The 21,484-nt window shown below is 41.7% G+C and overlaps 1 protein-coding gene across 1 annotated transcript in view; it reads left to right on the top strand.

Annotated features, from left to right (window-relative positions):
- rhd (Rh blood group, D antigen) overlaps positions 1–21,484 on the top strand; it is a 55,796-nt gene that overhangs the window by 10,337 nt on the left and 23,975 nt on the right. Inside the window, exons 3-6 of the mRNA XM_060847688.1 lie at positions 5,731–5,881; positions 10,935–11,082; positions 16,234–16,394; positions 20,554–20,691. Coding sequence (XP_060703671.1) covers positions 5,731–5,881; positions 10,935–11,082; positions 16,234–16,394; positions 20,554–20,691 — 598 coding nt within the window. The remainder of the gene's footprint in view (positions 1–5,730; positions 5,882–10,934; positions 11,083–16,233; positions 16,395–20,553; positions 20,692–21,484) is intronic.

The raw sequence follows: 21,484 nt of genomic DNA, 5'->3' as shown, positions 1-21,484 counted from the left end.
GTTCTACCTCCTTTCCAAGATCCACAAGCCTGACCACCCTGACCAACCCATTGTCTCAGCATGCTCCTGCCCCACTGAACTCATCTCTACTTACCTCGACACTGTCCTATTCCCCCCTAGTCCAGGAACTCCCCACATACGTTCAAGACATGACCCACGCCCTCCACCTCCTCCAAGACTTCCGTTTCCCTGGGCCCCAACGCCTCATCTTCACCATGGATATCCAATCCCTCTACACCTCCATCCGCCATGACCAGGGCCTCCAAGCCCTCCATTTTTTTCCTCTCCAGATGTCCCCAACAGTACCCTTGCACCGACACTCTCATTCGTTTGGCCGAGCTGGTCCTAACCCTTAACAATTTCTCCTTTGAATCCTCCCACTTCCTCCAGACCAAAAGGATAGCCATGGGCACACGTATGGGCCCCAGCTATGCCTGTCTCTTTGTTGGCTACATAGAACAATTGATCTTCCGTAATTACACCGGCACCACTCCCCACCTCTTCCTCCGCTACATTGATGACTGCATTGGCACCACCTCATGCTCCCGCGAGGAGGTTGAGCAATTCATCAACTTCACCAACACATTTCACCCTGACCTGAAATTTACCTGGACTATCTCTGACACCTCCCTCCCCTTCCTGGACCTCTCCATCTCCATTAATGACGACTGACTTGACACTGACATTTTTTACAAACCCACTGACTCGCACAGCTACCTGGATTACACCTCTTCCCACCCTACCTCTTGCAAAAATGCCATCCCATATTCCCAATTCCTCCGCGTCTGCCATATCTGCTCCCAGGAGGGCCAGTTCCACCACAGAACACACCAGATGGCCTCCTTCTTTAGAGACCACAATTTCCCTTCCCACGAGGTTAAAGGTGCCCTCCAATGCATCTCGTCCACATCCTGCACCTCCGCCCTCAGACCCCACCCCTCCAACCGTAACAAGGACAGAGCGCCCCTGGTGCTCTCCTTCCACTCAACAAACCTTTGCATAAACCAAATCATTCGCCGACATTTCCGCCACCTCCAAAAAGACCCCACCACCAGGGATATATTTCTCTCCCCACCCCTTTCCGCCTTCAACCCACCCTCCCATCCTGGCACTTTCCCCTGCCACCGTAGGAACTGTAAAACCTGCGACCACACCTCCTCCCTCACCTCTATCCAAGGCCCTAAAGGAGCTTTCCACATCCATCGAGGTTTTATCTGCACATCCACTAATATCATTTATTGTATCCGTTGCTCTCGATGCGGTCTCCTCTACATTGGGAAGACTAGGAGCCTCCTAACAGAGCGCTTTAGGGAACATCTCCGGGACACCCGCACAAATCTATCACACCTCCCCGTGGTCCAACATTTCAACTCCCCCTCCCACTCTGCTGAGGACATGGAGGTCCTGGGCCTCCTTCACCGCTGCTCCCTCACCACTAGACACCTGGAGGAAGAACGCCACATCTTCCACCTCGAAACACTTCAACCCCAGGACATCAATGTGGACTTCAACTGTTTTCTCATTTCCCCTTCCCCCACCTCACCCTAGTTCCAGGCTTCCAGCTCAGCATTGTCCCCATGACTTGTCCGGACTCGTCCTACCTGCCTATCTCCTTTTCCACCTATCCACTCCACCCTCTCCTCCCTGACCTATCACCTTCATCCCCTCCCCCACTCACCCATTGTACTCTATGCTACTTTCTCCCCACCCCCACCCTCCCTTAGCTTATCTCTCCACGCTTCAGGCTCACTGCCTTTATTCCTGATTTCGCTGCTCCTTGGATGCTGCCTGAACAGCTGGGCTCTTCGAGCACCACTAATCCAGAATCAGTCGGTAAGTGTCAGCAAAGGAAATCAAGGATGTGGCTTGTCATCAGTCCAGGGACCTGTCTGGTCAGTAGGTGTTTGGGGTTGGTACAGTCAAAGTTTCCATATTATTAGAGACCAGGGAGTGGCTCACAGTCAGTCCTGAACAATAACAAGATGTTATGCTACTGTGGGCAATAGGGAAAGAGTAGCAACCTCTTTAACGGAGTTCTAACATGGTATAGCACAAAGGATGTGAAGAACTTGATTCTTGTAGCTGCTCTCACAGTTGATCAGGTAGATAATGATGTAAAGTTGTAACACATTTACGAGCATGAGTTTCTATTTCCAATGAAGAGCCAACATGCACGTTTGTGCCCTCAGAAGCTTCTATTTTTCATTTCCCTCCCATTACATTTACTCTGAAGGACTATTCACCTGGTATGTATCTGGGCTCTAAATGTGGCTCCAGTCGCAGAAAACCTGTAAGGTCCTGAAAATGCTGAGTATGTCTGCCTTTGGTAAGTGCAAACTGGCACAGGAATGGGGCTACCTAAGTGGGTAGCATAAAATAGTGTGAGAAAACGTGCCAGAGCTCATGGAGAGAAACATATGAAACTCTCTGAAATTATGGTAAAATTCAGCTTAGTGTTACAATCTTGGAGTTTCATTTCCTCAGATGAAAGTTAATGCCAGAGATGTTATGAAAAATATTTCTTCAAACTTATGTGTGAAATATAAATATTTCCATGTTAGTATCAGAAATTCTGAGAAGTTGCAACATCCCTTGGAATTCATTGCTACCTGTATTCCTGCTAAACCAACACATATACTCTTCAAATACAGATGATATCCATGTTCAAATGGGGCAAGACATGGACAATGTACAGGTTTGGGCTGACAGGTGGTAAGTAACATTCATACAACACAAGTGATTGCCAATGACTATCTCCAACAAAAGAGAACCTAACCTTGCTCCTTGGCATTTAATGATATTACCATCACTGAATCTCCCAATATCAACATCCTGGGGGTTACCATGAACCAGGAACTGAACTGGACTTGCCATATAAATATTGTGACTAGGAAAGAAGGTCAGAGGCTCAGAATTCTGCACTGAGTAATCTACCTCTTGACTCCCCAAATCCTGTCCACTATCTACAAGGCACAAGTCAGGAGTGTGATAGAATACTCTCCACTTGCCTGGATGAGTACATCTCCAACAACACTCAAGAAGTTTGTCACCATCCAGAACAAAGCAGTCTGCTTGAATGGCACTACATCCAGAAATTGTCACTCTCTTCACTAGTAATGCTCAGCAGCAGCAGCAGTAATGTATAGCATCGACAAGATGCAGTACAGAAACTCACTCAGGCTCCTTAGACAGTACCTCCTCAACTGATGACCACTACCATAGAAGAACAAGGGTAACAGACGCGTGGGATCACCAAACCTTGCAAGATCTCCTCCAAGCCACATACCATTCTGAATTGGAAATGTATTGCCTGTCTTTTAATATTGCTGGGGCAAAATTCTGGAACTCCCTCCTAATGGCCCTGTGGGTGTACCTGCACCAAATGGACTGCATTGGTCCAAGAGGCAGCTTACCACCACCTTCCCAAGCGCAACTAGAGAAGGGAAGTAAATACGTGCACAGCTAGTGTCACCCACATTCCATGAGTGAATTAAAAAATAAGTTTCAAAAAAGTGAATCTGCAACTTCGATCTCCACCAGAAATACTTGATCAGTCTGGTCCAATGCAAGTGAATATTTTGAGGTTGGAAAAGTTTCAAGCTTGTTTTGAAGCTATCTATGTGGGAATACTTTTAATTGGCAGAGTTTTAAACAGGAAGGCAACATTTCTTCAGAGTTGGAAATCTGTGTAGAGAATTTAAAAGTTATGTTGTACAAAGTTCAAAGGATGAATAGATGATTACACTTGCCAGACAGGGATAGCTTTGAGGTGCTGTTTCCATACAGTCCTTGCCTGATCATTGCAAAAGAGACAGCAGAATATTACCAGGTAAAGTGAAGGGCTACAGTTTAACTTTCACTTCTTGAAAGAATTGGGCAGAAATCAGGGAGAACCACGTGTAATGTTGAACCTTGGTCTAACACTATCCAATGGGCTATCCAATGAAGTCTCACTTTTATCCATTATGCTAAATCTGTGAAGCTTCATATTGAACGTTATGAATTTGCTTTCTCCTGATTTTCTCACTATGTCCAAAAGGATGACTTTTTGAGATTGTCTTCTATGAACTGTTCTATGAAGATGTAAATTCACCGTATTATGCACCAAGAAGAACAGGATTGCACAATTGTGGAAACAATCTCAATTGGTTGTGCTTATAGTTGGTATTAGGACAGAATTAGCAACACAAGAACATTGGAAATGCAGCAAAACACTGGAGTGGAGTTACACTACAGCTAAATTTAGATTTAGATTTAATTTAGGTTTTATTGTCATGTGTACTCAAGTACTGATTACAAAGAATGCAGTGAAAAGTGCACAATGTTACCACATGCTGTGCCATCATAGGTATAAAAGTTTTAGTTACAGAAGTAGAAAAATAAAGAAATAAGAAGTTCAGTACCACAATCTTCTTTGTATAAAGTGGAAAAGTAAAGAAATAAAATTTTAAAACTCAAACATTATACTCCATTATTAGCTGTCGGCCTGCAGATGCTCCAAGCTGGGCTTTCCCCAAGAGTGTTCGCGTTACCCTGCATTGGGCATGCTTTCACTCACACTGGGGTAAGACCCGCCTGTGTTCACCAGTTGCCCTTGCTGCCAACCACTGCTGTTGACCTCCATAGGGCACAGCAGGCTTCACCACCTCTTCTCACAAGGCTTCAATCAAGACTGCTGACTTGCTGCTGCTGCCATCCTTGACTGCCCCACCATTGCTGACATTTGGCCCCCTGCTGGGCCCCAGCTGCTGCCTGGCTGCAGAGTCCTGCTTCAGCACTGCCAACCGTGACCAGCAGCCTTGTGGCCCACCATGAAAGTCTCTCAGCCATCGCCATTGCTGTCTCCACCCCTGAGCTCCAAAGTTCAATGAACCAAAAGAGAAAAGAGAAAAATGAGAGAAAAAGAAAAAATAGCAGTTGCAGCGATGAGCCTCAGTGAGAAGGCCTCCTCTTTTGCCATCTTGGGTTTTGCACGCTAGAAGTAACTGTTTGGAAGTATTGCAGAAAATAGTGTACATTTTATCAATATTTTTCTCATCTTGCACTCTATTAGGACATTTCACAAGAATAACATGAGAGGATGCTTGACAGGACAGCACTGATTGGTTAGATGTGCACTCTGATTGTTTCATTGCAGACACTAAGAACATGTATTTGCACTGTGCCTGTTTCAACACAACAAATTTGGTGATATTCATTCAAAGATTCATTTCTCAGGGCAATGCACTGACCAATCAAAGTCAAAGTTAATCTGCTGATTTAAAATTTAAACTAGGCCTGGTAGTGAACTCTTAAATCAGCATTAATGGATGCATTCTCCATGTCAATACCCTTACCTCTTGTGCAATGTAAATGTCAGTTTTGCTGTTGAATTGGTATTCTTGAGAAATGTCCAGATGAGTGTAAGTTGAAAGGCTTCATCAAAATATGTCTTTTTTCAGCACTATTTAAACTAGAACTGATAAGGAAATCTCACACCACTTTGCTTTAGCATACTCAATGTGAAATGAGGATCTGACTCATTTGCCAATACTTGCATTGATGCGTTGAACAATGGTGCTTTAAATGAAACAGCTAGTTAAAGCTCAGTAAAATTACAATATATACTTTCAACTGGTGTAGCTCAAAAGACATTGATACATTTCATGTTGTCCCAATATGCATTCATTTGCCTTTGATTCATTTTTATGATTGCTTATCTTGGCTAATAGAATTTACTGTTATTTTTAGCATACTCCATGCAGACCTGAGTGCAGTGTCTGCATTGGTCTCAATGGGTGCTATACTCGGAAACACCAGTCCGATACAGTTACTCGTGATGGGCATCCTGGAAGTGACATGTTTTACTACTAATAAGTGGCTTCTGATGTATTTGTTTCAGGTAAGCGAACAAAGTGAAGTGAAAAGCTGCATTTGGAAGGTTTCAATTGAGATATTAATTGCATTTAGTTGAAAAATTACAAGGGCAAAAGAAGTCTAAGTTCTCCCTACTGTGGTATGTCAATGCATTTTATATCTAACATTGTCCTGGTTCAATTTCTCTGGAGGTGATAATAGGACATTTGGTCCTTTGCTATATTAAATATCAGAGGTTCATGGATAATAATATCATCTGCAGAACAGTATTCTTTTCAATTATCTTACCTGACTTTTCACCTCATTGCTTAAGACTCATTTTAAGGAATGCTTTCACAGGCACCAATGATTATGCATATGTTACTTAAGTGACCCAGCATACAAATTCAGAGACTGATTGTTGGTAGGTTGAATGACTCATTCACAGAGCAGAAGGTGGCTATTTGGCCCATCATTTGTTGGTTAGTCAACAAGGATCTGGCTACACTAATTCCACTTTCCAGTTACTAGTCCATAACTCTGGAGACGGTGACGACATAAATAAGTATCTAAGTACTACTTGCCAGTTAAGAGAGTTTTTGACTCAACCACTCTTCAAATAGTGAGTTCTCTATTCACCTCTGTTCTTAGCCAGCCACTTCTTATCTTAAATTATGCCCAAAAGATTGGAAGACTAGCTCTCTACAAATGGAAAAATGCCTTCAATTCCATCCCATTCATATAGCTCAAGAGCCTATCCACTTCTATCAGGTCCCCTTTCAACATTCACTGCTCCAAGGAAAACAGCCCTGCAAATTCAAGAAGTAAGAACAAATTACTGCAGATGCTGGAACCTTTTCTAAAAACCTGAACTGTTGTGATCCTCAGCACATTCAATCTTTTCTCATTTTTAGACCCTCCAGCCCTGGCAACATTCTGGCAAATCTCCTCTGCACCCTCTCAAGTATATTCACATCCTTTCTATAAGGTGTGACCAGAACTGCGCACAGTGTCCCAGTTGTGGCCTAACCAGCGTTTTATACAATTTTGTCATATACTCCCTGCTCTTGTACTCCATGTCTCAAATAATAAAGACAAATATCCTCTTTGTCTTCTTAGCCAGCTTTTCTACCAGCCTTGCTACCTTCAGGGAGCTAAAAAATGAGGTCTGCAGATGCTGGAGATCACAGCTGCAAATGTGTTGCTGTCAGGGAGCTGACCTTCAGGGAGCTGTCCATATACGCACTAAGGTGACTTGACTTTGACCTTCTGTTCCTTCAAGGGAACTTTCCTAACATTCATAATGTAATCCCTCACTTTGTTAGTCGTCCCCAGCAGCTTTATCTCACACCTTTCTGGGTTTAATTCCATTTGCCACTGGTCTACCACCTGAGCAGCCCATTGATATCCTCCTGCAGTTTACACCTGTCCTCACTGTTTATAACCTGACCAATTTACACATTATGGAATCATAAAGTCACACAGCTTGGAAACAGACCCTTTAGTTCAACAAGTCCATGCTGAGCATAATCCTAAACTAAACTAGTCCAACCTGTCTGCTCCTGGCTTACATCCCTTTAAACCTTTCCTATTTGTATTCTTACCCAAATATATTTTAAATGTTGTAATTGTATCCACATCCACCATTTCCTCTGGGAGTTCATTCCACGCACAAATCATGCTTTGTATAAAAGATTTGCCCCCGTGTAGTTTTTAAATCACTCTCCTCTCACCTTAAAAATGTGTCCCCAGTCTTGAAATCCCCCATCCTCGGGTAAAGCCGACTACTATTAACTTTATCTATACCCTTCATTATTTTATCAACTTCTATAAGGTCAACCTCCGTTACTCCAGTGAAATAAGTTCCAGTCTATCCAGCCTTTCTTTATAACTCAGATCTTCAATGCCCAGCAACATTTTTAATCTTCTTGATCATACTCTCAACATTCAAATCCAGATCATTAATGTCCATCATAAATAACAAGAACCCTTGTAGCAAGCCCTGCAATCCCCACTTGAAACAGACCCAGTCACATAAATATTCATTGACCACAATTTTTGTCTCTAATGTGCTAGTTTACCTTGCATTCAATGAACTCTTCCTTTCCTGACCAGTCTGCCATAAGGGACCTTAACAAAAACCTTGCTCAAGTCCATGTAGGGAACATCCAATGTATTAGTTTCACCAACACTCCCTGGTGACCGCCTCAAAAGATTTGATCAAATTTGTCAAACATGATCTTCCCTCCATAGCTCCATACTGTCTATCTCTGATTGTACTGTGTCTATTTGGGTGCAGACATATTCTGTTCCTCAGAATTCTTTCTAATTACCTCCGACCACTGGGTTAGACTGATGTAGTCTCCTGGATGCAATTTAAGAAATTTGCTCCCTCCCTGCTTAGCATATTAAAACTATCTCTAATATCCCCAATCACGACTCTCTTATTATTCTTCCACTTCTCTGAAATTTGATTCCAGATTTATCTTCTATTTTTTGCCAACTGTTTGGAGACCTAAACCACCCAACCATTAATGTGTTTGCATCTTTTGTGTTTTCTATTTCCACCTGTTTGGTCTCATTTGATGCTAAATCCAAGATATCATCCTCCCTCTCTGGGTTAATTGACTCCTTGAGCAATAATGTAACATTCTATTCTCTTCTCCCCCACCCCCTCTGTATCTTGTGAAAATATTCTATAATCTGAGCTGCCGGTCCATCCATCTCTCAGCCAAGTCTCAGTCATAACTATGACATCATCCTCCTACGTTCCTATCTGTGCCTGTAGCTTGTCTGCCTTATTCCTCCTGCTCTTTGCATTTAAACACATTCCATCTACCCTTACTAAATTCGCTTCTTTCTTATGTAGCCTATATTTCCTCTGCCACACTTAGTTGTGTTTTAACTTCTAATTTCATAACAGCTACTCTCCCCTCTAAACTGCTTCCCATCCCCCTGCCAAATGCAGCATCGTGGCTCAGTAGTTAGCACTGCTGCCTCACAGCACATGACCCAGGTTCGATTCCAGCTTTGGGTGACTGTCTGTGTGGAGTTACCACATCCTCCTGTGACTGGGTTTCCTCCCACAGTCCAAAGATGTGCAGGTTAGGTGGATTGACTTTGGGAAATGCAGGGTTACAGAGATATGGTAGGGAAGTGAGTCTGGGTGGGATGCTGTTTGGAGGATTGGTATGGACTCGATGGGCCAGGTAGTCTGCTTCCACACTGTAGGGACCCTATCATTCTAGGATTCTATAATTCAATTCAGTTTAAAATCTGCCCCAAAAGCACGAGCTAATATCTCCAGAAGGGTGTTGGCCCCATTCCTGCTCTGGTGTAACCCATCTGAGTTGTTCAGATTCTACTTCTCTCAGAAGTGCTCTCCATGCTTGAAACACTGAGTAAATGTCAGCTTTTCAGCCAGGCATCCATCTCCTTAATCCTTCTGTTCTTACACTAACTAATGTGTAGCACCGGGAGCAATCCAGAGGTTACTACCATTGAAGTCCTTCTTTCTAATTTTTTTTACCTAACTTCCTAAGATCTGCTCGTAGCAACTTACTTCTTTCTTCTTATGTCATTAGTTATAATATGGATTACTACCTCTGGCTGTTGACCCACCACATTTAAATTGCTCTGTAGCCCTGATACCTGGGAGGCAACATATAATCAGAGAAACATAGAGTGCCTACAATGGAGATTGTAGCCATCCAGGCCATCAAGTCTGCACTGATCCACCAAAGAGCATCCCACTCAGAACCATCCTCCCCTCTGCCAGTCTATCCCATAACCCGACATATGCCATGGCCAAGCCATGTAGCCTGTATGTCCCTGGACACTGTGGACAACTTAACATCGCCAATCCACCTTACCTGCAGGCTACCACTGCTGCCTCACAGCGTCAGGGACCTGGGTTCAATTCCAGCCTTGAGTGACTATCTGTGTGGAGTTTGCATATTTTCCCCATGTCTGTATGGATTTCCACTGAGTGCTCCAGTTTCCTCCCACAGTGCTAGACACCGAGTCATCAGGACTACCCTGGAGTCCTGTCTACGGCTGCAAGAGCACTTCTTTACTGTTACATCTCACTGGCATACTTCACTGGAAATCATATTCTGATGTTCCCGGAGTTGTCACAAAATGTTAAAGATTTTTCAAATAAGTATACAGCATTCCCAAATTTACCCGTCGTTTAGATTCAGATTGACATGAGGCATGGATTGGAGTTAGTATTTATTGCAAAATGTAAAGATCCTAGCTACAGGTTAACAGTTATGAACTATCAACATATAACTCCACTAGTCTAAACTCTAAACCACTTATAAAATTCCCCCTCTACACACACACATACAGACAGACACAAGAAAAACATTGGTGATCTGGGTGAAGGGAAAACGAGTAAGGCAGCTTAGTGATCCCGTTAGGTTTTCTGAGATGTTCCTTTTACTGATCAGAATGCTACTCCTCACATCTCCTGTGTCTCACCCTGTGAGTGGCTAATAAATCTCCATTTGGTAAGGGACCTGTACCATATCGTCACCCAGCATCATGATATCAGCAGAGACTCTCGAACCAATCCACTAGCTATAAACCTCTCAGCCCATGAATTCACAGAATGCCCCCAACTGTTTGTAAGCTGGAAAACCCCAGAGCCCAGAGGCACCTCTTGTACAGGATCACACCCCTCAGATTGCCATGAACATTAAAAGGGTCATCATTTACAACATTGTCACTCTCTGCCTCAAGAGTCTATGGGTGCCAGGTCAATTACATTTCCAAAATGAGATAAGGACAATTTAGTGTGGCAGGCTATCAAGGGAACAAGAGTGAGTAACGAGTTGGGGCGCACATTCACATCTAATTGAATGGTGAAACAGGCTTGTGGTCTGAAATGGATTTGAGTCCTGTGGCCACGTACTTTCCAAACTGGGCTGACAATCTATCTTCATGTATCTCATGGGTAAGCCCTCAGGGAGGCTGGACGTGGACCCGATGCTACTTGTAATGTTGCTTTGGAATAAGAGAAATAATATTCAAAATTAATTCATCATTTAATTGGATTGGAAGCAGAGTTAAGTTCTTGTGCTCTTCCACTACAGATTGACCGCAAAACTAGTGCCATGCATCTGCATCTTTTTGGAGCTATGTTTGGATTGATGGCATCACGAATTCTCTATCGCCCGGGGCTACGAAAAGGCCATGAAAAAGAAGGATCTTTGCCAATATCTAACCTCTTTTCCATGATTGGTATGTACCAATTTGGGGGTCAGTTAGCTGAGTTAGTGGACAGCTGGGTTGCAATGCAGATAGTGTTGGACTCAACTCCTGCACCAGCTGAGACTACCATGATGGTCTGTTCTTCTCAACTTCTCTCCTTCCCTGAGATGTGGTGAGTCTCAGGTTAAATACCAGCAGTTATCTCTCTCCAATGAGAGAAATTTACACGTTAGCTTTGAAACTCAAAGATACCTTCATGGATAGAGAGTGTGGTACTGGAAAAGCATAGCAGGTCAGGCAGCAATGGAGGAGCAGAAAAATTGATGTTTCAGGCATAAGCCTTTCGTCTCCTGCTGATCGGATGCTGCCTGATCTGTGCTTTTCCAGCTTCTGCCATCCTCACCTTCTCTTATATCGTCATGGATACCCATCAGTTATTTTAAGGTATGTTTTTCATCTCTGCTCTGTTACTCACTGTAGGTGCTTCATTCCAGCTGGCACCTCCATGTGCAGGATGCATAATATGTGATTACCTGTAAAGCAGGTTAGGACAACTTACTTGAGGTTGCGATAATTGGTTTCTAATTACACTAACTTCTACCAATTATCATTCCCTAAGGGAAACTTTAACTCCCTCCAGTCAATGAAGTTTGGTTGAGAGATTCAAATAGAGGTAATAGGTTGACTGCTCCCTTGCTATTTTTTCTCAGTGCTTTCTGCATAGAGGCCTCATTATGCCTACAAATTGGAGAATTAACATTAATATGGAAGCCTGATTTCAATTTCACTGCCTATTTCATGAAATAGCAAAGAAGATGCTCTTTCTATACAATCTGAGACAATAGGAAGTGTTTGAACAAGTTAAGTGTTGAAATTGATTTTGTGGAGAAGGAATGCTCTGCCTATTTTATCCACCCAAGTTCCCTCAGTACATGATCACAACTCTTCTCTCTACCTCTGCCCTAAATATACCTGTTTATCAATGGTCACTCCTTGGCCTCCCTGTTGTTGCCTTGGCTTAGTGATAATGAGCTGCATGAGGCTACCTATTGTCACATTCAGCCTCTTAGATAGGAAGGGAGGGTTTGACTATAGTGGAAGTGGGTAAAATAGCAGTTAGTGGTGCTACATGAAAAGAGATGGTGATGCGTTCTGAGTGAGTGAATGGCAAGCACAGAGATGAGGGATTAATAGTTTGAGACAATGAGTAGACTTGAATCATTTAATATTGAGAGTTGTAATCCATGAGCCTTGGTAAGATGTGTGTTCAGTGGCAGAGTTAGAGTGAGCATTGGCCCTGTAGGTGCGAGATACCAGAGAGAAGATGTGGAGAGTAGAAGATCATTGACTTTCTTCCTGCATTGTTGTGTTCTAGTTCACTCAGGCCACAAATGGCCAGACTGGTTGGATCCATTGCCTTTTGTAACAGTCATCTGGAAAAAGGACTGCCCTCCTTTACACCACACTGTTCACCATCATCTCCAGGACCCTGCCTGGGAAACCAGGAATGAGGTTTTCTCTCCTCTATTGAATGTTGAAGATTGTGTACCATAGGCTGAGGGGCAATTCCTGGCTTGCATCATCTGAAGTGTGTGTGTTGGGCTTTAAATTTGGTGCCAAAGGCATAAATGGTGGTGGCAGTGATAACTACATCCGGCTCTCTGGCCATCTGATTCCCCAAGAAAGGAGCCCCAGAGCCCGGCTGTATAGCTATTGAAGTAAGGAATGGAAAATTGCTTGAATAAAATCTTGAGCTATGGAGGACCAGATGCCATGAATTCTTATCCGGCAAACCACATCCAAAACATTCAATCCAATGTCTCAATATAATGGGAAATAAATACATAGTATGCATTATGTTTTTTTTTATTATTGATAACTCAATGTTTGCATTTTTTAAAAGTTTAATCAAAATCAAACCATGTCCTTGACCCTGCAGTGTGGAAGAGCCATTATCATATATTGCAATGTGGCAAATATGCTAGAAGAAAGTGAGGACTGCACATGCCCTCATCCTGCCCCCTGTAAGAACGCCATCCCATATTCCCAATTCCTTCGTCTCCGCCGCATCTGCTCCCAGGAGGACCAGTTCCAATACCGAACAACCCAGATGGCCTCCTTCTTCAAAGACCGCAATTTCCCCCCAGACGTGATCGACAATGCTCTCCACCACATCTCCTCCACTTCCCACTCCTCTGCCCTTGAGCCCCGCCCCTCCAATCACCACCAGGACAGAACCCCACTGGTCCTCACCTACAACCCCACCAACCTCCATACACATCGTATCATCCGTCCTCATTTCCACCACCTCCAAACGGACCCCTCCACCAGGGATATATTTCCTTCCCCTCCCCTATTAACATGCCGAAAAGACCACTCCTTCCGTGACTCCCTCGTCAGGTCCACACCCCCAACCAACCCAACCTCCACTCCAGGCACCTTCCCCTGCAACCGCAAGAAATGCAAAACTTGCACCCACACCTCCCCCCTTACTTCCCTTCAAGGCCCCAAGAGATCCTTCCATATCTGCCACAAATTCACTTGCACCTCCATACACATCATTTACTGCATCCGCTGCACCCGACGTGGCCTCCTCTATATTGGGGAGACAGGCCACTTACTTGCGGAACGTTTCAGGGAATGACACTGGGACCAACCAACCCAACTACCCAACTCAACACTTCAACTCCCCCTCCCTCTCCACCCATGACATGCAGGTCCTTGGACTCCTCCATCGCCAGACCATAGCAACACGACGGCTGGAGGAAGAGCACCTCATCTTCCACCTAGGAACCCTCCAACTACAAGAGATGAACTCAGATTTTTCCAGTTTCCTCATTTCTCCTCCCCCTACTTGGTCTCAGTCCCAACCCTCGAACTCAGCACCACCTTCCTAACCTGCAATTGTCTTCCTGACCTCTCCGCCCCCACCCCCACTCCGCCCTATCACCCTCACCTTAACCTCCCTCCACCTATCACATTTCCAACACCCCTCCCCCAAGTCCATCCTCCCTACCTTTTATCTTAGCCTGCTTGGCACACTTTCCTCATTCCTGAAGAAGGGCTCATGCCCGAAATGTCGATTCTCCTGCTCCTTGGGTGCTGCCTGACCAGCTACGCTTTTCCAGCAACACATTTTCAGCTCAATGTGGCAAATATGTCTGCAGCCCTGCACATTATATTTCACATTTCAAATTGTCAAAAGAATAAATTATGAAATAGCTAATATAATAGCTACAATAATAACTAGTCTCACTATTGTTGGAAACATGTTTATGCATTCCTAAAAACAAGGGAAATGATAAAATCTGTCATGAGGCTTTTCTTTGCATAATAAGAGATATCTAACAGGTTGAGGTTTTATGTAGTACATTAAGAAATGTCATCATTTTGGCCTGGGTTTTGCAGTCAGTCTCTAAGCAAAGGCAGTTGTTGTCAATCTCAGACAAAGCTACCAACAAAGATCTAATGATCTCTTTGGTGTGAATTTCACCTTTCCCAAAGTAAACTTGATTCTGAAAAGCCAAGTCAGGGAGATCACCAGAGTCCAGCAACAATGATGTCATCAAGTTGGGTAAGCAACCAATCACATGAAATAAATTCCATCAACAGCAAATCAAGTTTGAAAGCACTGACCAGGCTTGTAGTATTGGTTTACCAAAAGTGAAATAAAGATTGGGAAATACACAGAGGATACCATAAAAAATAAAGCATAATAAACATGCTTTAAATAACCTGAAACATAAATGTATATTTTTGGTCCTAGTGGACAAATTTGATATTCTATAAATATAAAATCGATTTTTCATGGTTGAAGTGGTGGTTTTGCAACATAGCCTACATAATTAAAAACCTACATTTTGCCTCATTGAAGAAGATGTAACATTCGAAGGGTTTTTACAATGAGCCTTATACTACAAAAATGGAAATTCTCATCACTTCAGTGAATTTTAATTGATTACAAGTTGGCAGCTTAGCCTGTAGATGAGTGGAGAGTCACTGAGAGGAACTACTGGATGTCTGTATTTAATTGCACGTATGAGGGCTCCAGAAGGTCCTGCCAGTTTCAGATGAATAACAAAAATGAATGCTGACAGTTTCATAATCATTCATACTGAGAAATCAAGCCAAAATCAGTCTGGTCTCATAAGAAAGTAATGTTTTTTTGGAAAATGGAAAATATTTGACCACAATGAACAGAGACTAAACCAAAAATGAGTTAGTTAATTATTTAATTTTTATATTCTGGCAAGAAAGGAGGAGTTGTATTTCTATGACTTCAGATATATTTGAAAATATTTCAAATGCACAGAATCTGAATAATAATTGTGTGGGTAAACATAGCAGCATTTTCCTTACAGCAAGATTTTGTAAACAGCAAAATGCTTTTGGCAGTATTTGCTAACAGAAAAATGTTGGTCATTACATGAAAACATTTCTCAGCCTTTAATTATGCCAATAATGTTTGGCACCACCCTTTGGACCACTGCACAACTGATAGGACAACAGATCAATACTTCCATTTGATCGTGTTTCACGGCTGTTTATCGAATGGAATTATTCCAAAACAATCTGCATTTATCAGATTTTAGAATCCAGTCCTATCTCTTTGGCTATAATCAGGTTTGGTTTTACTTTTGTATGCTTCTAATTACTTTTCAAAATTTACAAAAGGGGAAAAAAAACTGTAAAATGTCTTTAAAAACAGCAATATTATTATAAGTAAAGGAAACAGTCAATCAAGGCATGTGTATGCAATGAACTGCCAGAAGAAGTGGTGGAGGCTAGTACAATTCCAACATTTGAAAGACATCTGGATGGGTACATGGAGAGGAAGGATATTGGCCAAATGGTGGCCAATGGGACTAGATTAACTTAGGATATCTGGTCAGCATGGACAAGTTGTTTCCATGCTGTACATCTCTATGACTCTATGATTCTATAAATGAACAAATTCAGTAACTTTACAGGAAACCTGTAAAGTTACTGAATTTGTTCATTTATAGAACCTGTAGTGTGTGATAGTCCATTTGCAATAAGACATTGAGAAATATTTGTTACAAGTAGACAAAACTATGATATGTGTTTACAGTTGTTCTTTGTGCTTTTTCTCTACAACTGACATATTGAATATCTTGCAGTTCTAAGTCCACTGACTAAAACCTGTCCTCCTGTCCCCAGGTACATGCTTCCTGTGGATGTTCTGGCCCAGTTTTAATGCAGCACTTCTCGATGTGAATAGGGAAAAAGCTGTTTTCAACACCTATTACGCTTTGGCTGCTTGCACTGTTGCAACGTTTGCAATTTCCAGTCATATCCATAATGAAGGGAAAATAGACATGGTAACAGAAGACTTTTTATCTACTTCATTTAACTGTGTTTATCAGTATTCTAGCAGTGACAACCATTCCACTTCCTCCGTATAATTACTGTACTACTGTTGCACAGTTATTATTCTGGGTTGTACACAATGAGCTTGCGTGGGATCACAATGCTTCATTATTCACTCAAAGGGAAAAGTATATACCATTAGAACACTTCTTAAATAATAGATTTGCTTTAGACTTTTGAGGTAGGCATGCAATTCATTCCAGTTTTAAACAAACTAAAAGCTAAGGTGTATGATCAATGTATTTGTCTCCAAAAAGTACTTTATTACCATGCCAAGATATTACATGCTTCTATTGTTTCTCTGCAAGCTTTATGTTTAAGTCCCAAAGTAGCACATTCTGTTCACTGGGACAGGGAAAAATACTCAGTCTCATGTTTTACCTGAAAACCTGTGCTACATACTGTTTTTAAAGCTATTTTATAGAAGTCAATGTAGGGTTTTACTGTCAGAAAACAATCCTGAAGATGAGTCCTATTGGTCTTAAATGTTAATTCCATTTCTCTTGAAACTGCTTCAGTTTCTCCAGTAATTGCTGTTTTTATTTCAGATCTCCAACATCTGTTGTATTTTAGCTCTCTATAGAAATCTTTCGAGCCCTATCATCTCATTTCATAAGAATTGATTTCCACACAATTCTTGGAAACAAAAATATATTATGCTGGAACAAAATGAACCAAGAGCATCTGAAAAATAAAGAATTGTCAATAACAAACAAGACCAGTTCTGAAGAAAGGTCACTGCACTTGAATTGGCAACTCTGCTTCCTCTCCATAGAAGCTGCGAGACCTGATGAGTTTCTACAGTTATTTCTGTTTTTGTTTCAAATCTTCAGCATCTGCAATTCTTTGTTTTATTAAAAAAATGACCAATATCTGGCTCTGTGGCAGGGTCTTATCTGAAATATTAACTAACGTTATCTCTTCAAATTCTGCCTTTCTTTCAAATATCTAGTGTTGGCCATTGTTCTTACTGACATTAGACAACCAGGCCATTCCAGACATTGATCTAATAAACTGTTTCCAATGCATTCAAATCCTTTCTTCAATACAGTATTCAGAACTCATGGTGTAGTCTCAACAGTGACCTGTAAAACTGAAGCATAACCTCTCTACTTTTGTATTCAATCCTGCCATGATAAATAATCACAATCTATTAGCTTTCTGCATTAGTTACAATCCCTGCATCCTAACCTTGTGTGATTCATGCATGAGGACACACAGAAACCTTTACATCTGAATCTGCACTTCAAGGTCTCTTTGTTCAGTAACACTTCCCAGGACCTTACCACAAAGTGTATAAGTCCTAGACAATTACAAAAACTGAATCTCTTGTGCTCCTCCTGTTTGGGTCCCCTTATCTGTCTCATGTGCAGTCATACTCTCCCATCTCTGAACACTGACCAAATGAGACAATCCTGTGTTAATTGGCATGATTGCCACTTGGTACAAAGAGTCCAGGCATCTTTTCCTATTCCCCATCAGGTGTGTCTATTGTTCAATGTCTTGTTCATTAACCCTGAACCAAAGTTTCTCGAATTTCATATTGTTGCCACAGGCATATTTGCTTTGGTCAAAACTGACAAGCTGCAACTCTGATGCATAATTTGTCTTGTCACCTTTTCTAAGGAACTACTTAATTCAATTTTATGTTCAGTTATGTTTTCATATATTTTGTTTTATTATTTGTCATCCATTGCTATTTTCTGTTGAACTTCAGGAATATAATAGATCTTAATTACTTATTAGATACTCACCAAATAACCAGCTTCTTCTACTGTTGCGCACTAAAATGAATTCCTGAGGCTGAAAAAAAATTAGGAAAAGCAAAACCAACAGAACACCTCTTTACCTCCCTCCTCTTAACCCTCTTAACCACTTAACTCTGGCACTCTATTGTAAGTCAGCCTTTAGTGCTGAATTGCACAAAGTTGACTGCGTGAAAATAAAAGCAATTCACCAAAGCGGAGGTGGTTTAGATAATAACAAGCTGAGTCACCCAGATCATAGGTATGGCTATACTTTTTACTCTCACTCTGTGTTAGATTGGTTGCCAGGGCAGTGCTAATTTGTTCTGTAATTGTTTCTGACATCACTGCATTACAATGAGACAATTAACCAAAGTACCTGCTCCTATTCACTATCAGGCATTATCCACTGGAAGTCAGGAAGCTGTGTGAGGACAATATGCAGAATGTGTCCATCCTGTATTTAAGGAGTTTGCTCACACTCATGTATTGAAGGTCACATATGTACAGAACATATTATCTGAACATCAATTATCCGAATTTTGGATTATCCGAACAAGTTCTCAAGGTCCTGTAAATGCTTCTGTTGTTTATGATCAGATCAGTTCGTGGGCGCCACAGTGGCACAGTGGTTAGCACTACTGCCTCACAGCGCCAGAGATCTGAATTCAATTCCCACCTCAGGCGACTGACTGTGTGGAGTTTGCACATTCTCCCCGTGTCTGCGTGGGTTTCCTCCGGGTGCTCTGGTTTCCTCCCACAGTCCAAAAATGTGCAGGTTAGGTGAATTGGCCATGTTAAATTGCCCGTAGTGTTAGGGGCAGGGATAAATGTAGGGGAATGGGTCTGGGTGGGTGGCAGGTCGGTGTGGACCTGTTGGGCCGAAGGGCCTGTTTCCACACTATAAGTAATCTAATCTAATCAGTTACCCGAACAAAATACTCTCTGCCTGTCTTGTTAGGATAATCGAGGTTGTTCTGTAGAAGACAATTTCATGAGGTACCAGAGTGTATCTTATGTCTTTGGAATTATGTGCCAGGAAGGAGTCAATGCCTTCTGCAAGCAAGAGAAATGACTTCCAGGAAAAAGAAAATTTCTGAATTGAGAACATTCAATCAATTTTGGTGTGGAAATTGAGTGTTCCACAAGCAGAGATGCTGGTAAATGTGGCAAAAGCTATCTTCACCAGGTTTCCCACTAATCATAATTCCTTATCATTTTAATATAATTCAAATAAAATGAGTCTATTCAGTGTAGATGAGAATTTTATTCCAAAAAATAAAGTAGGAAACAAAGTAATAAATTGATTTGCCTGGTCAATGCTCACATTCCTGGCCTATACAGAAATATCTCTCACTCAGGCAGATCAGCCCGGAGAGCAGTGCATGATGGGATTTTTAGCCCCTTCATTTGAATTCCTGTTCTTTGAAGTCTTGCTTTACCTCTTGTGATCTAAAAATTTTATTTTCATCTTTTTTCTCACTTTTGCTCTTCATTGTGACTCCACTTCCAGCTTTCTCTCCATGTTACTCTTTTAGATTCTGACATTTTCTCTGTGCTGTGTGTTCCATTTGTGACTTATCAACATACTCTGTGGGCCGCTCTTTCTTTCCAATAAATAATTTACATGTCATTGATTGCACAGTTTTATTTGATGATCAAATTTTTTATCTAGCATCTGGAAAGGTGCTCATAATTTATAACATTTTTGGTTAACAGTTTTTTGATGGTCCAGAACTTGAGTATTGTTGAAAACAGACACATTTTGTCAAAGATTTTTATCTGGCACTCATCAGGATAATTCACAAGAATATCAATTTAAGATCTTCCCCTTCAAATCATATTCTTGTGAACTCTACTGATGAACATAAGACAAAAGTCGAACAAAATGTGCCTTTTCACCTTTTTTTGGTAAAGACAGACTCTATAATATTTGAGAAATATATTAGAATATTAATATTAGCAGTGCACCACCACTTCCCCTATGACCCTTTACAAAGTTACAGCTTGTATCAGTGGACTAGAACTTTGAGACTTTCAGCTTTTGACATTTTACAGAGAGCAGGCAAGAGTTGTTGAAAAAAACAAAAGAGTAGAAAAACTCTAACAAATTAAACACAAGACACTAATTTATGAGAGATGAAGGAGACTGATCCTAAGCAATTTTGTTGCTGTACCTAAAAATGAATAGTTAGCAACCTCTGTTGATTTTGAACTCAATTTTAAATAATATATCCAAATCTATGCCATAAAAATTTGAACAACAACCTATGTACAGGATTCTATCTTTCTACATTCAGTGTTTAAAATCATTGTTCAGAAATAATGGATGTATTCCACAAATCTTTTAATCATGTCCCTACAGTCACATATCCGCAACGCTACGCTGGCAGGAGGAGTTGCTGTTGGGCTTTCTGCTCCTTTGATACCATCTGCTTACATTGCAATGATAATCGGCCTCATTGCTGGTGTTATCTCTACCCTGGGGATGAAATACTTGAAGGTAATATTGAAACTAAATCAGATATAAAACATTTATACAAGTTCCTCCTTAATTCTGTTGTCATTTAGTGTTGTTTTCAAACACCAAGAGTGAAAATTGAGTTTGCAGGACTAGCAGGATCAGCAGTTTGCAGTGCAAAGTCCTGTAAAACCCAGGTTGTTAAATGAACCTAAAGTCTCCCAAATGCAGTGCTGTGAGCAGTTCTGGCTACCTCCTCTTAGAAAGGAAATATTGGCCTCAGAGGGTGTGGGACATAAATTTGCTAGAAAATAAATGGACTCCCAATCAATCTACATGGAGAGATTAAATAAACTAGGTATGTGTTCTCTGAAATGTAGAAGCCTAAGGGATGAGTTTTTATTAACTCATTCATGGGATGAGGGCACCGCTAGATAACCAGCATTTATTGCCCATCCCTAGTTACCCAGAGGGCAGTTAAGAGTCAACCACATTGCAGTGGGTCTGGAGTCACATGTAGGCCAGACCAGGTGAGGATGGTAGTTTCCTTCCCTAAAGGGCGTTAGTGAACCAGATGGGTTTCTCCCAACAATCAGTGATGGAGTTCTGGTCATTACAGACTTTTGATTCCAGATATTTAGTGAGTTTAAATTCCACCATCTACCATGGCAGGATTTGAACCCAGGTCCCCAGAACATTACCTGGGTCTCTGGGTTAAGAGTCCAGCAATAATACCACTAGGCCATTGCCTCCCCGTTAGTTGATTGAGCATTCAAGTTGGTAAGGGTAACAGACAGGGTAAGTTTGGAGAAAATATTCTCATTGAATCCACGAT

This window comes from Hemiscyllium ocellatum, chromosome 30, assembly GCF_020745735.1.
Source record: "Hemiscyllium ocellatum isolate sHemOce1 chromosome 30, sHemOce1.pat.X.cur, whole genome shotgun sequence".
Taxonomy (NCBI): Eukaryota; Metazoa; Chordata; class Chondrichthyes; order Orectolobiformes; family Hemiscylliidae; genus Hemiscyllium; species Hemiscyllium ocellatum.
Note: the sequence above shows the minus strand (reverse complement) of the source record. Positions and strands in the feature narration are given on the sequence as shown.